The sequence below is a fragment of the Ipomoea triloba genome, chromosome 7, assembly GCF_003576645.1.
Source record: "Ipomoea triloba cultivar NCNSP0323 chromosome 7, ASM357664v1".
Lineage (NCBI taxonomy): Eukaryota > Viridiplantae > Streptophyta > Magnoliopsida > Solanales > Convolvulaceae > Ipomoea > Ipomoea triloba.
Genome location: NC_044922.1, coordinates 23,580,886 through 23,596,025, shown reverse-complemented (window position 1 = coordinate 23,596,025; position 15,140 = coordinate 23,580,886). Strand labels below are relative to the sequence as shown.

The 15,140-nt window shown below is 35.9% G+C and overlaps 1 protein-coding gene across 1 annotated transcript in view; it reads right to left on the bottom strand.

Annotated features, from left to right (window-relative positions):
• Positions 1–13,897: 13,897 nt before the first annotated feature.
• Positions 13,898–15,140, bottom strand: part of LOC116025008 — a 6,848-nt gene continuing 5,605 nt past the window's right edge. The window contains exon 4 of the mRNA XM_031266059.1: positions 13,898–15,079. Coding sequence (XP_031121919.1) covers positions 14,240–15,079 — 840 coding nt within the window. The 3' untranslated portion in view covers positions 13,898–14,239. The remainder of the gene's footprint in view (positions 15,080–15,140) is intronic.

The window sequence follows — 15,140 nt, the reverse complement described above, 5'->3', positions numbered from 1 at the left end:
TTCACCTTTAATGTAATCCGCCTTCAATGGTTCAATTCAATGCATGCAACATTATCTTCAAAAATAATTGTAGGGGTATCTATATTTGTATTTAATATGCAAAACTTTTTGGTCGAATAATTGTCGTTTGTTGGCATTCTAGCCTCCCTTATCCTTTCAAGGTTTATCCGAAAGAGAATATAGTACTTCTTGGTTAAGAATATCTAAACCGGTTGTTGTTGTTCAATAATTCTTGTTTGGTCCAAAATATGGAAGAAACAAGGGTTTCCATGGCTCTACCCCCATCCCCTCAATTTTCATTTCATCTTGGAAAAGCCATCTCCTTCTCAACAAAGTCTTGGCCCTGTTTGATAAATGGCTGTTGGCTGATTGGGTTGGCTGTTTGGGTTAGAAGGTATGATTTGTTAATAATATTGGCTGATTGTAGAAAGTTGTTTAGTAAAATTAGCTGTTTGGTATAATTTCTTTTCTCAAAAAGCTAATTGAAAAGGCTGCTTTGAGTAGCCTTTTGAATTTAGTATTTTCGAGTTACAAAAAGCTTATTAACCAAACAACTAATAGTGGTCAAATAAGCCAAAATTGGCTGATAGGCTGATTATTTACCAAACAGGACCTTTGTCATTTGATCAAATAGCTTTCCATTAGATAATACTCCCTCCGTCCCATTTTATGTGTCCGGTTCGGTTAACGAGGCTTGACTGGGGTTATTTTTAATCCAATTTTTGATAATATTAAGTTTAGTATTAGTATACAAAATTTATATATTTAGAAACTACACTAAAAATACTATTAAACACAAAAAATCAAATTTAAAAATAAGTAAAATATACTAAAGAAAATAAATAAAGAAGAAATAGTTGGTTTGACCAATGAATAGTAAGTAGGACAGATAAATTGGGACAGAGGGAGTAACAAATTTGATAAATAGTTAAATATTAATAAGAGTGATAAATCTCATATATGACTTGTAACTGATCTCAACCAAACACACTTTATAACTAGTCAATGAGCATGCTTTCGATCTAAATACAAGATCAACATACCCTGTTAATCCAGAATTAATGTTTTTTTTTTTTTTAAATTTTTATCGTATAGTAACCCTAAATTCATTGTCCCTTTGAGATAATGTGAAATATGTTTAGTTCTGTTCCATTATATTGTCTTCGAGGTAAGCTCGAAACTATATTAGGAAAGGTATTTTTGTCTCTTTAATTATTGTTAATTAATTTTTCAATGAGTTAATTCGAACGGATATTCGTTGTCTTTGGTGACAATTTCAAATTTAGTCCAAGACTGTCGTTTTTGTCATTTAACAACCCATACTATCATATTTTGGACACGTCTTGTCCTTTCCATGACCTTTTTCGGTGAAATCCTATTTTAGGCAAAGGCATTTTCATCTCTTTAATTTATTTATTTTTTTTCAATTTTCTGCATCGATTTTTTTCTTGATTTCCATCTCTTCACTCGTGCATTGCACCATCTCCTTTGCGTGGGCTCTTGCCTTCATCTCCTTTAACCTGAGTGCAAATCGTCCTTCGTTAATGGCAATACCGAGTACGTGAGGACCTCTGGGTGATGGGGAATCATTTTGCAACGCAGTTGGAAAGCTTAGAATGTCGCCACTTGGTTGGATTCAATTTGATCGCTATTATTTTAGTCCATGATTATGTGAATCATCTACAATAGTCAATAGTTGTAGAGAAAAAAAAAAAAAAAGAGGAAAAAAGCATCTTTTTTGCCATAAAAAAATACCCTTTCTTAAAATAGGGTTTCACTGGAAATTAAATAGTCATTGGAAGGATAAAAAATGTCCAAAATATAATAGTTTGAGTTGTTAAATGCAAAAATGATTGTCTGTGACTAAATTTGGAATTGCCACCAAAGACACAAGACGTCCGATGAAACTAACTCATTGAGAAAATAATATTAAAAAGATTGAAAAGATGAAAATATCATTGCCTAAAATAGAGTTTTACTAGAAAAGCCATGAAAGGACCAAAAGTGTCCAAAATATGATAGCCTGGTGTTAAATAACAACAATGATAGTTTGGACTAAATTTAGAACTGCCACCAAAGACAAATGACCTCCACTAGAATTAACTCTTTAGTATATATATATTTAGGCAAATATGTAAATATAAAAATATTTGGGTGTAAATAAAATATATAATAATAATTACACACACACACACACAAATTATTCGGTTTTTCAGTTTGGCTTGATTTTTAACTAAACCTAACCAAAACCACCCGATTTAAAAAATATAGAACTGATCGGTTTTTAATAATAAACCAAAACCTAACAATTTAGTTTAGTTCAGCTCAGTTCAATTCAGATAACCCAAATCGAAATGTCCATCATTAATTTTTATATCCCTCTTTTATAAGATCAAATAGAGTTCTCGGGGAGAGTTTGCCTTTGTTAACTTTAACCCCTCTAGAATTTTCATGTATATATTTGAGTCCAGTAAACCATATAAGTAGGCAGTTACTGCGCCAACTAATCATATTTCTAGATTTTCTTGGACAACCATACTTAGGAAAAGGAAAGTGAAAGTCCATATTTAACCTAAGCGAGGGTGAATTATGTTATTAAACAAAATTGTGCTAATTTATCTTAAGTGATTAAATCCTTTAGTTCCATATAAAGTAAGAAGATACCAAAACTTAAAACTTTTTACCATGACTAAAGAATGAAAGAATTGTCAAGTGATCATGCCAACTTTTTTGGTCATTTAGCTCAATCTCCAATCATCACCTCATCTACACATATACAAAGAAGTGAGTCGGGAAACTTAACACATCTCTCATTGATTCCTAAACCTGCTCAATCATTACATGTAGCAATATCAAAGTGGACCGAAACTCGCAGCCCAACCGTAAATCGCCCTGTGATGAGGCGGGCTAATCCTTAAAATTTTTGACTTGTGAAAATGCTGGTCTCATAGGCTTGCCTGTGCGGGCCGCTAGCCAACCCAAGGGCTAAAAATATTATATATATGTGTGTGCGTGTGTGTGAGTTTTCGTGCGGTTGTTTTATGTGCATAATTTTCTTTCTGAAGGTGCGTGAGGTTTTCTTTCATAAGGTGCGTGGTTTGTATACTTAAGATGCGTCCGTGCTGAAACTTAAGGCGAGTGAAATTTAAGGTGCGTCTGTGCTGAAACTTAAGGCGAGTGAACCTAAAGCTTAAAGTGCATGGTTTTCCTTCTTAAGATTCGTGAGTTATTGAAACTTAAGGTGCGCCATTTTAAAACCTTCGTGTGTGATTGTGTACTTAAGGTGTGTTGGCCTAAAACTTTAAGTGCGCGTGATTTGCGTTTTTAAGGTGCTTTGTTTGTATGCTTTAGGTGCGTGGTTTATGTTTTTAAAGTGCTTTGTTTGTTTGTTTAAGGTGTGTGGTTTTTGCGCCATTGTAATGTTTAATCTGCATAACCGCGCAACCGCAAGGGAACCCTTATATATATATATATATATATATATATATATATATACACACACACATGTGTATATATATATATATATATACATGTGTATACATATGTATTTATTTATTTATTTGTAGGTGAGAACATCTCTTAACCAGAGAACATGCGAACTTCTTTAGTAATGCATGGTAAGTTCTACATGAATGCACAATAACTACTCTAACTCCGTGACTACTACATAAGTGCACTGTGCATTCGTGTAATAATTGTGGTGCATTTATGTAGTAAATTCGGTGCATTCATATATGTAGTAGATGCAGTGTATTCATATTGTAGTCTCAAAGCTAGAGTAGTTATTATACATTCATAAAGAATTTACTGTGCATTACTAAAAAAGTCTGCATGCTCTCACGTTAAGAGGTATTCTCACTTGAACGAGAGAGAGAGAGAGAGTGTGTGTGTGTGTGTGTGTATATATATATATTATTACTATTATTATAATTATTTTTTCTTGAAGTTGGCTCGTTGGCTAACACGTTTGAGGCCGGTTAAGATTGAAGAATTTTAACCCATGGGTCAGCCGGCAAAGACCCACAAAATTACAACCTGCCGTGGGACAAGCCAACTCACATTGACACCCCTAATTGCATGTTAATCTTGCAAAACAATTAATGTACTGCTAGAGAAAATTCCTTGAATTGTGTCATTCATTAAATCATTGTAACTGCATTAAAATAAAGCAGCTTCTATGGCGGATTTAAAAAGCTTACTAAATGGGGGCGAAAAAGTTAGTTTGAAACACGATTTTAGTACAAGGACACATATTAAGTAAACTAACTCAAATGTAATTTTCCACCACTAAGAACCAACTTAAAGAATCAAGCTTTATAATTCACAGTAACTACACATAATTACATTAGTTATATGCTAAGTGATAACACAAACTAAAGAGAAATCAACTAGTATTACAAATCAAATAGTAAACTCAAGGATCTGCTAAGTTCTTAGTGTCCATTTATCTCCATTGAGGCTCGAACTCACCCCCTTTCATGTGAGGTGCAATCAGGTACCACTCGACCACAAGGTCTTTAGCTTACTTATATATTTATTCATTATTAAAATTACATTCATTATCATCTTCTCTTACTTATTATCACCATCTTCCATCTTTTCTACTTGCATTATTTATTTAAACATAACTTATTTACTTATATTTAAAGTTATGGATTAATATTTGATACACCGACAGTGAAGGAAAAGATGCCACATCATTTTTTTAAAAAAAGTCAATATTGACCGGGTACATTTTTGCAAAATATTTAAGACTTCTATTTTATTAGGAAACTCTTTATTTCTAATTAACAAAATATATCTACTTTTCTAAACATGCCAAAATATAGCTTCCGGACTATGAAAGTATTGCCGCTCAATTGCAGTCCCTCCAGATGAATCGTGAGTAACCTTGTTTGATAGTATACAGACATGGAGGTTGCTTAATTTATTTGTTGTTTGCAGGTAAAAGAATTTTTGGTTTGAAAGAAACAGAAACATGCTACTCTTTGCACAGATTCTTCTTCATCTTGTATTATTTGATTGATTAAAGATGATGGTTCTTTTGTTGTATAAATCATGAGAAATTTTAAGGTGCCAATTCAATAAGCACAGTGTCTATATATTCCTACGAGATGTTGCTGTGAGCATAAATATAACGTAAACAATAAATGTGTAGTCTAACTATTAGCTTATGCTTTTAGTTGGATGGAGCACATGATTCAATTTGGTATCAGAGCCATGCAAAAAGCATGGTTGTAGTAGGCGCTAGGCGCTAGTCGGGCGGCCGACTAGCGCCTAACGTCTAAGCGGTCTAGGCAGTACCTAGGTGGTGACCTATAAAAACAAAAAATTAATTCATGTGCGTGGGCGTATGTCATATATATATATATATATATATATATATATATATATATATATATATATATATCTTACTTATATAAATTAACAAGGCCGACTAGCTCGAGTTAACGTAACTCGGCTAACTCTGTCGAGTTGGGCGAGTTAACTCGGCCAAATTTGGCCCAGTCGGCCAAGTTAGGTGCTAGGCGGTCTCCTAAGCGGCCGGCCACCTAGGCAGACGCCTAGGGAGCAATTCGCTTCGGTCTAGGAGCGCCTAGGCGGGGATTTTTGCAACAGTGGCAAAAAGTCATGGGTTCGGAACTCTGCGCCACATATAATGTAAACAGGACAAATATGACACTTAACTATCAAGATGTTTCCATCATTAGCCCTTTCTTCATCTTAGTGTTAGGTAGCTGTGAAATTCAAGGGTAAATTCGTCCTTCCGTTGCATGAGTTTCTCGTTCTTCTTGGTTCTCCACAGTGATATGAAGAACACAAATTCTGTAAACTGAAAAAGCCCACTAGACAATTGGCATAGTCATTTATGGTTTAAAAATGCCCAGAAAATAGTTCAGAAGGCAATATGTGAATGTTACTCTGTATTATATAAAACAGGGAGCATGGAGGATGTGACAGAATCTATCTAGTAACAGGGACATGGAACACCACCTACAAACACATATACATAAACCTATGTAAAAAGCTATGTTCATGTAATTTGATAAAAAGAGCAGGTGTGTATTTTGGTGCTTGTGCACATCAGTTAGTTATCTCTCCCAACCACCACAACCCAAAAAACAAATGGTTATGGTGCTAGTCCTTCAACATTTTGCGGCAAAAGCTATGGCCCCTAAAATTAGTCCCCTAAATGTCATCTCTCATGCTTTTCAGCTATGACCAAAAAACCTTCTCTACCATTACACACATATCAATTCTCTTTCATGGAAATAATATCAGAATCTAAGCAGTAATACAGATCTAAATTGTAGAAATTGGCACGAAATGGATACAAGCACATTGAACCAGAATTTGATTATAAAGAGTTAGTCAATAAGGGACATAATATTATAAAATGTGCTCTTAGCAACACTCTGGTAGTTCAGAAGCCTGATTGATAAAAAATCTCCTCTTCCTTAAAGTCCAATACCTTGTGAGGTAGAAACTTTCATCCTCATCTGAGGTTGGCAGGTTGCCAAGGAAAAACGAGAACAAAGGATGTTCAATTTGCATAAGAAAGTAGGAAAACATAGATTCCTTTTATGAGAGCATTCTGTAAATACCCCTCTGAAAAATATCTTTAAGCTATTATCCAAATGAGTCAAATAGCACGTGTTATGAAGCGTCAAAGCTATAAAACACGTGTTAAACTTCCATAAAACCACTATATGCCCCACAGGAGTTGGAGGTTAATTTGCCAACTCCCTGTGTTCTATTCTTGAAAAACCAAGATAAGATTCGCAGGTTGCCAAGGAAACACAAGAACAAGGAGGTTCAATTGGCATAAGAAAATAGGAAAATATAGATTCCTTTTACCAGAGCATTCTGTAAATACCCCTCTGACAAATCTCTTTAAGCCATTATCCAAATGAGTCAAATAGCACGTGTTATGAAGCGTCAAAGCTATAAAAGAAGTGTTAAACTTCCATGAAACCACTACATGGCCCACAGGAGCTGAAGGTTAACTTGCCAACTTCCGGGGTTCTATTCTAGAAAAACCAAAATAAGATTCGCAGGTTGCCAAGGAAAAGTGAGAACAAAGGATGTTCAATTGGCATAAGAAAATAGGAAAACCTAGACTCCTTTTATGAGAGAATTCTGTAAATACCACTCCGACAAACCTCTTTAAGCTATTATCCAAATGAGTCAAATAGCACGTGTTATGAAACATCAAAACCATAAAACACGTGTTAAGCTTCCATTAAACCACTATACGCCCCACAAGAGTTATTGTGAATCTTATTTTGGTTTTTCTAGGATAGATCCCAGGAAGTTAGCAAATTAACCTTCAACACTTGTTGGCTCAAGAAATGGTGTGAACCGTAAAATACATACAGTAATTTTTGCTTTAATCCAGAATGGGGCAGCAATTAAGGGAATCATAATCTTAAATTCACCATAAGTAGATGCAATTGACTACGTATTACAATAACTAAGCAGCTTAACACACAACTTAACTAAGCCACCGCCAACCACTAAGCCAATTACATATTGAAGAAGTGCTTCAAATTTGCAAATTTCTACATTTTACTTCTTCTAGAGTCATAGTTTCCATTAAGTATACCCAGCCTGATACAGATTCATTAAAAAAAACAAAAAACAAAAAAACCTAAAATTGTTATAATTTCTTTCAAATTACAAATGGCACTATTTTTCTAACCACAATCAGTTCCTTTGCTTGAATATATATTTGCTTAATACCATTCATTCCATTTTTTCTAAGTTTGTGTTTGATACATGTGCAATGCTGTCTCTAATCTCTTTCATTCCAAACAGTTTAAAATAGCATTCTCTTTTAGTTTTTGCCTATTTTATAAATTACCCTTTCAGCCCCAGAAAGGCCAATATAACAATCTCACTAACTTGAATACATTGTGCACCAATGAAGCCTAGAAGAATTACTTCCAAAGAACTTGAAGTCTAGTGACATACTCGTTAAGCCGGGAGGCCTAATCCCCAAGGTACTGTCACACAGGTCCAACAACAATTTGAACTCTTCTCCACCATATTGGAAAATCCTAGTCTCTTAAATCTATCCCAATGTACTATCCGGCTCTTACTAGAGGAACTCCTTCCAACAGAGAACCAAACTCTTCACTGCCACACTGGAATCCTAAGATCATAAACCTCCCAAAACTACATTTCAAAGCACATTTCCTCCTAATTCAGAATTCCACAACAAAGTAAATTGAAATTTATTTCTCTTTTCTTCTACAATTCATTTCTTTCTCCCATAATAAATAACTATACAAATGAAAATTAATTGCGTAACCGAGTCATAGAATTCTTCCTCCACCAATATAAGCCATTTACACTTACATTCACAGGTAATGTATGTGCAAAGCAAAATGGAAATATATATTAGCATTAAATTTTTAAAGAAATAAAAATAATATATATTATCCATGACACAAACCGAAAAAGATAAACACTTTAATTGAAGCGAAAAATGATAAAGAAACTGAAATTTAACGGAAAATCTACAGCTATTGGAAAGAAGAAAAAATATGGACTAAGAAACGGGAAATAGGAGCTCACCCTGCTGAGATGCGAAGATCAAATGAGAACAGATTGCGACGCCTTGCTGCAGAAAAGCTCAAGCTCCGACAGTGGGTGAAAGAAAAGGTGCTGTCTGTAAGAAAATGGGGAAATGAAATACTTTGAATGTTAATAAAATATTATTTGAGTTAAATTAGAAAGTGTGATGTTATATTTTTATCTTTATATAGTTGTACTGCTTAATTATTAAGGTAATATTTATAATAAAATCGATTAATTTATAAATATAAAATGGTTTTATAATTGTGTTAACCTAACATGTGACAATAGGAATAAGTTTAGAAATAAATACAAATTTTAAAAAAGATAGAGATTACAAGGAAGAAGAGAGAGCAAAAGAAACACGTAAGTGGAATCATGCAAGGGCCCCAACGCCAAAAGTTGGTCCACAAAAAACTCAACAAAACCCTATTATCAGAATTGCTCTTATTTTACTTTTTTTTTTTTTGTAAATACTGGTAACCCATTTTTTCTTTGTGTACACCTATAATAAAAACCACATAATGAGAATAATTTCTTAAATTATTCTTAGCATTTTACATATTATTTATACTTTTCACAATATATACTCCCTTGTGCATACATTAACTAGAATAAAAAGAAAAGAAAAGAAACGAGTCACCCTATAAAACTAATGATCATCTCCTACTCCCTGGTTAAGAATATGTTTAATATTTAAAAAATGATCAAATAAGAAAATAAGTGTCTGCATTTTATATGAAAAAGTAATTAGACCCATGAACTTTAAAAAGTTATAAATAAACACTTTAGCTTGTCATTTTTATACATCTGAGCCCAATAGTCGATTATCCACCTATAATAACTTGTCATTAAGATTTCAGTAACAAAATCAGCGACTGGCAAATGATCGTTGGTCGCCTTCTTCAGTGACCAATGGTTATCAACAATGGTTAATGGTGATTTAAAACGATCAACGACGGCAAGTAGCTGTTAATGACAACTATCATGCCACGTCATCATAATTTTACTAGTAACATGTTGTTTCCTGGTAAACATGGCTTAGATGAATGATTTTAATAAGTTGAAATGTTTAATTGTAACTTTTTAAAATTAATGGGCTTAATTATTTAATTTTTTTTATAAAGTTTAATGGTCTATTTGATCATTTCTCCTAAAAATTTCATATTGTTTATACTTTTTAGAATATATACCTTATTGTATAACTTACATTAAGTAAAAAGGTCCTGGTAAATAAGTGTTTGGTTCCTTTTAAGATTCCTTATCGTGTAACTTACATTAATTTGCTTTTCAAAACTCCTTCTCGTGCCTATTCCATAAACAAGTTTATCAAAAGTTGAAGCAGACAACTAGACAAGGACTCAGTAAAATGGTTTGCAAGATTTTCATTGGATCTAATATGTTTAATATCAACTTGTCTAGTATTTTTGAAGTTCATGTGTATGGAAGAACTTGGGTGAAATGTGCTGTCTTTTCACCATTAATGTAATCCCCCTTCAACAGTTCAATTCAATGCATGCAACGGTTCAATTCAATTCATGCAACATTATCTTCAAAAATAACTGTAGGAGTATCTATACTTTTATTTAATATGCAAAATTTTTTGGTCACATGAATTTAATAATAGTCGTTTGTTGGCATTCTAGCCTTCCTTATCCTTTCAGCGTTTATCCGAAAGAGAATCTAGTATTTCTTGGTTGTGAATATCTAAACCGGTTGTTTGTTGTTCAAAAATCTTGTTTAGGCAGTTCATACAATCCATACATAGCGTTTTGATCTAAGATTTCAATTCTTTTGTGTTTCAGCAGCAACATATTGTTTATAGAGAATCTTTCTCCTGTTACATGAATCCAATTTTCATTTCATCCTGGAAAAGTCATCTTCTTCTCAACAAAGTCTTTGTCATTTGATCAAATAACGTTCCATTAGATAAGAACAAATTTGATAAATAGTTTAACATCCTATTTAGGACACTTTTGGCCATTCTGATGACTTTATGAGTGAAACCCTATTTTAGAAAAGGGTGTTTTTGTCTCTTTAATTATTTTTCAATGAGTTAACTCCAACGAATATCCTTTGTCTTTGGTGAAAATTTCAAATTTAGTCAAAGACCATCGTTTTGTCCATTTAACAACACATACTATCATATTTTGGACACATCTTGTCCTTTCTATGACTTTTCCGGTGAAACCATGCTTTAGGCAAGGTCATTTTCATCTCTTTATTTATTTATTTATTTATTTTTTGGTTTTCTGCACTGATTTTTTTCCTGATTTTCATCTCTTCAGTCGTGCACTACACCATCTCCTTCACCTAGGCTCTTGTTTTCATCTCCTTCAACTTGGCCCCAAATCGTCCTTCGTCAATGGCGATACCGAGTGCGTGAGAACCTCTGGGTGCGGGGCAATCATTCTGCAACGCAGTTGGAAAGCTTAGAATGTCGCCACTTGGTTGGCTTCAATCTGATTGCTATTATTTAGTCCATGATTATGTGAATCATCCACAATAGCTGTAGAGCAAAAAAAAATGAGGAAAAAAAAAAGCCTCTTCTTTGTCATCGAAAAATACCCTTTCCTAAAATAGGGTTTTACTGTAAATATAGTCATTGGAATGATAAAAATGTCCAAAATATAAAATATAATAGTTTGGGTTGTTAAATGCAAAAACAGTTGTCTGTGACTAAATTTGGAATTGCCACCAAAGACAAGGGATCTTCGATAAAACTAACTCATTGAGAAAATAATATAATTTTTTTTTTTTGAAAAGATGAAAATATCCTTTCCTAAAATAGAGTCTCACTGGAAAAGTCATAGAAGGATCAAAAGTGTCCAAAATATGATAGTTTGGGGTGTTAAATGACAAAAACGATAGTCTGGATTAAATTTAGAATTGCCACCAAAGACAAAGGAGCTCCATTGGAATTAACTCTTTAGTATATATATTTAGGTAAATCTGTAAATATAAAGACATTTGGGTATAAATAAAATATATAATAATAATTACACACGTACACACACAAATCATTTGGATTTTCAGTTCGATTCGATTTTAAACTAAACCTAATCGAAGCCATTCGATTTATAAAATATATAACTTATCAGTTTTTAATAATAAACCAAAGTCTAACCATTTGGTTCAGTTCAACTCGGTTCAATTCAGATAACCTAAATCGAAATGTCTATCATTAATTTTTATATCCCTCTTTTATAAGATACTCATTCAAATGTTGGTACTACATTTGCACAAACTACTTCAAACCATAAAGCGATCTTTGTAACTTGATCAAATAGAGTTCTCGAGGAGAGTTTGTCTTTGTTAACTTTAACCCCTCTAAAATTTTCATGTATATATCTGAGTCCAGTAAATCATATAAATAGACAGTTATTACGCCAACTAATCATATTTCTAGATTTTCTTGAAAGGAAAGTGACAGTCCATATTTAGCCTAAGGGTGAATTATGTTATAAAAAAAATTGTCCTAATGTATCTTAAGTGATTAAATCCTTTAGCTCCATTATGTTATTACGTCCCAAGGTTGGCGGCTAGGCACGTCCCAAGGTGGTTAAGGCACGCCCGATGGGGGCTAGGCACGTCCCGAGGTGGTTGGGCACATCATGTGGCGGCTAGGCACGTCCCAAGGTGGTTTGGCATGTCCCAAGGTGGTTAGGCACGTCCCATGGCAGTTAGGCATGTCCCGTGACACGTTACTAAGTAATTGTATGTACTAATTATAATACGCGCATTGCAGGATTAAATTAATGTCCAACACGTAAATTAAAATAAGTAAATACTTAGTATAATTTTTAAATATCAAAGTTAATTAATATAAAATAAAAATGATTATTATCAATATAATCAAAATAAGTATTTTCAAATTATAATAAAAGTAGTACTATGTAGTAAATATGAATATTGGTGTAAATAATTATAATCTATAATAAAAATCATATCTTAACAATTTTTATATTAAAATAAATTAAGTCTTCTTAATGCGATATTGATGAGTCGGTAAAACGTAACTTATTTTTTCTTAATTGATTAGTTGGGCTAAACCCAAGGAAGGTTGATGACAAAAATGAAGCCTGGAAGGAGGGGTGCAAGGCAGGGTGTGCAGTAGTGCAACACAGAGGTCGGAGGAGGAGGTCGCTGGCAGCCGAGGCACCTCAGGGGTGCCAGGGCGCGAGGCTGAGGGGGTGGCAGCTGGCCACGTTGCCACCCGGAGCCGGGCACGAGCGCATGCCCAATGCCCCCGCAGTGTGGTGCAGCACCCGGGGTGGCGGCTAGTTGTGCACCACCCCGGGGTTGAGTCAGGTGTGTGAGTATTACACTCGCCGTAGTTCTCGCATGAGCCAATCACGTGGAGGATGGAAGCTAGCGGAGGGGGTTGGGAGAGATAAGATGGCGTGGGTCGCGTGTCTGGAGGAGGTTGGCGTTACTTGGATGTCGGACACGGATCAGGTTAAATGGCTTGTAGTATAAAAGGAGGGGGGACCTCAAGTCATAAAGACTTCCTTGGTCTAGTGGTTTGGTCTCCTCCCTCTTACTAGCGTGCCTGTGATCGATTTCTTGGGTAACCTATTTAGTGTTATTTATTTATTTGTTTGTTTTTTTTTTGGGTCGCCATTTTTTCAGCGGTATTCTTGGGCTCGTATACATTGTATTGGGCCTCACATCCCCTGCAATAAATTTTATTATTTTCTTAAATGCGTTTTATAGTGGATCCGGTTTTCTTAAATGCGTTTTATAGTGGATCCGGTCCCGATAAAACCATCATTGGCATCGTCTGTGGGAATTGTTACAAAAAGTATACATTCCTAGTTTTCACCCTTATTATCTCACATAAACCCAAATACGCCAAAATGGCCGAATCCCAAAGTGAAATTCATCGAATCCCCGTGGAACCAAGAAGGATATGCAGGATTTGAGCAGGCGGTCCCCACCTACTCTTGGAACTGAAAGTGCACCACTTGACGACCACGGAGGGGCCAATAGGTGAGCCAAGTGGGCCCACTCCACTCCATCGGAAGTAATGGTTGCCACAGAAAAAAAGTGTGTATTGTGCTAGCATGAGACAACAGGCAACCCACACACTAAATGAGTACAACCGAGTTAATGGGACGCAATCCTTAAACTCAGAGGGTACGCGCTTCCACCTGGGCCTGCTGAGTAAAGTACACAGCCTAACGTGCATCCTAAAAAAAGTATGCATGGTGCTTGCATATGGCAACAGGCAGCACACACACTAAAAAAAAGTACATCCGAGTTAACGAGACGCAGCCCTTAAACTCATGTAAGATACACAACCAAACGTACATCCTTAAAAAGAAAAGTATGCATGGTGTTAAGGCAGCAGGCAATCCACACACTTAAATGCCTAAGCGATAGGTGCAGCCCCTACGCTGGAACAAGTAGCTACATACAACAAGAATGACGCAGAAGGAAGATATTCAATCAATCTGAAAGTGGGATTGTGGTATCAAAACTACATAGCGTCAAAGTAAGAAAGTATAGAACTACATACGGCAACGACATAAAAAAAATGATAAAGTGACCGGAACAGATCCTCAACTCACTCAGGAAAGTGGGGCGGCCAATCTTTCAGCTGAACCTGACAAGCTAGAACTAGAGGGAATAGTGTATCCGCCTGTACTGGAAGGGTTCACATCCCAACAGCACCTGAACCGTCTGTGACTGGATCTGAATGATCATGCGTCTGCTTCTCGGAGGGTATGGCGACAGACGATGTTACCCCTGCTTGTGCCCTCTCGGGCGTGACTAAGAAGGCATTGGCAAGGGTAGACAAGGATGAAGGTATCACTAAAGACGTGGGGCGCTCAAGTGGCAAGTAGTCTGGTAGCTTCCAACTTGGTATACTGAAAGAGGAGAACCGTCGTCTTAACTTACCATACAGATGATCTTGCATCTCTCGCCGACCCATGTAGAAAGCGGCCTCCCCCTCGCGCACTAGGCGACCTCGACCCTTGTCTGTGTCACGTAACCATACCTCTGCAATGGGTCCCATGGCAGCCCTACCACCTGGTGTCCTAACCCAATCTTGGAGAATCTGTACAGAAGGGGGACTGGAAAATAGACGATAATCCTGACCATCCTGCCAACTAGTCATGGCTTCTACCATAGGCTCGCCTGACATGTAGGGGGTACTCAACCAAGATCGCAATAAGGTAGGCATGCAGGTAATGGCGTGTGCATCTGCGGCCCGTACAAAATCTTCAGAACCTCGCCATTCGTAGATGGCACTCTGAAGAGCCGAGGCATGGCTGTCCCCTTGCTCCTTGAATTCCTTCTCCAAGGCCTCGTGCTCCCGCCTAAGGCGCGAGTGGTTGTTCCTAAGAGTGTTGTGCTCCTCAAGCAAGGTGTTATGACTGGCACGAAGTTGATTAAGTTCCTCTTCCAATTTCTGGTGCGCCTCCTCTAACTGCGCGTACTCCTGGGAAATAGCATGCAAACGTGTTTGGAGAGCGACAGCCTGCATGGTCACCTGCCATGTGCACAAAGAAGTGATCAGTTCGACCACAGGACAAAAAAAAAAAAAAAAAAAA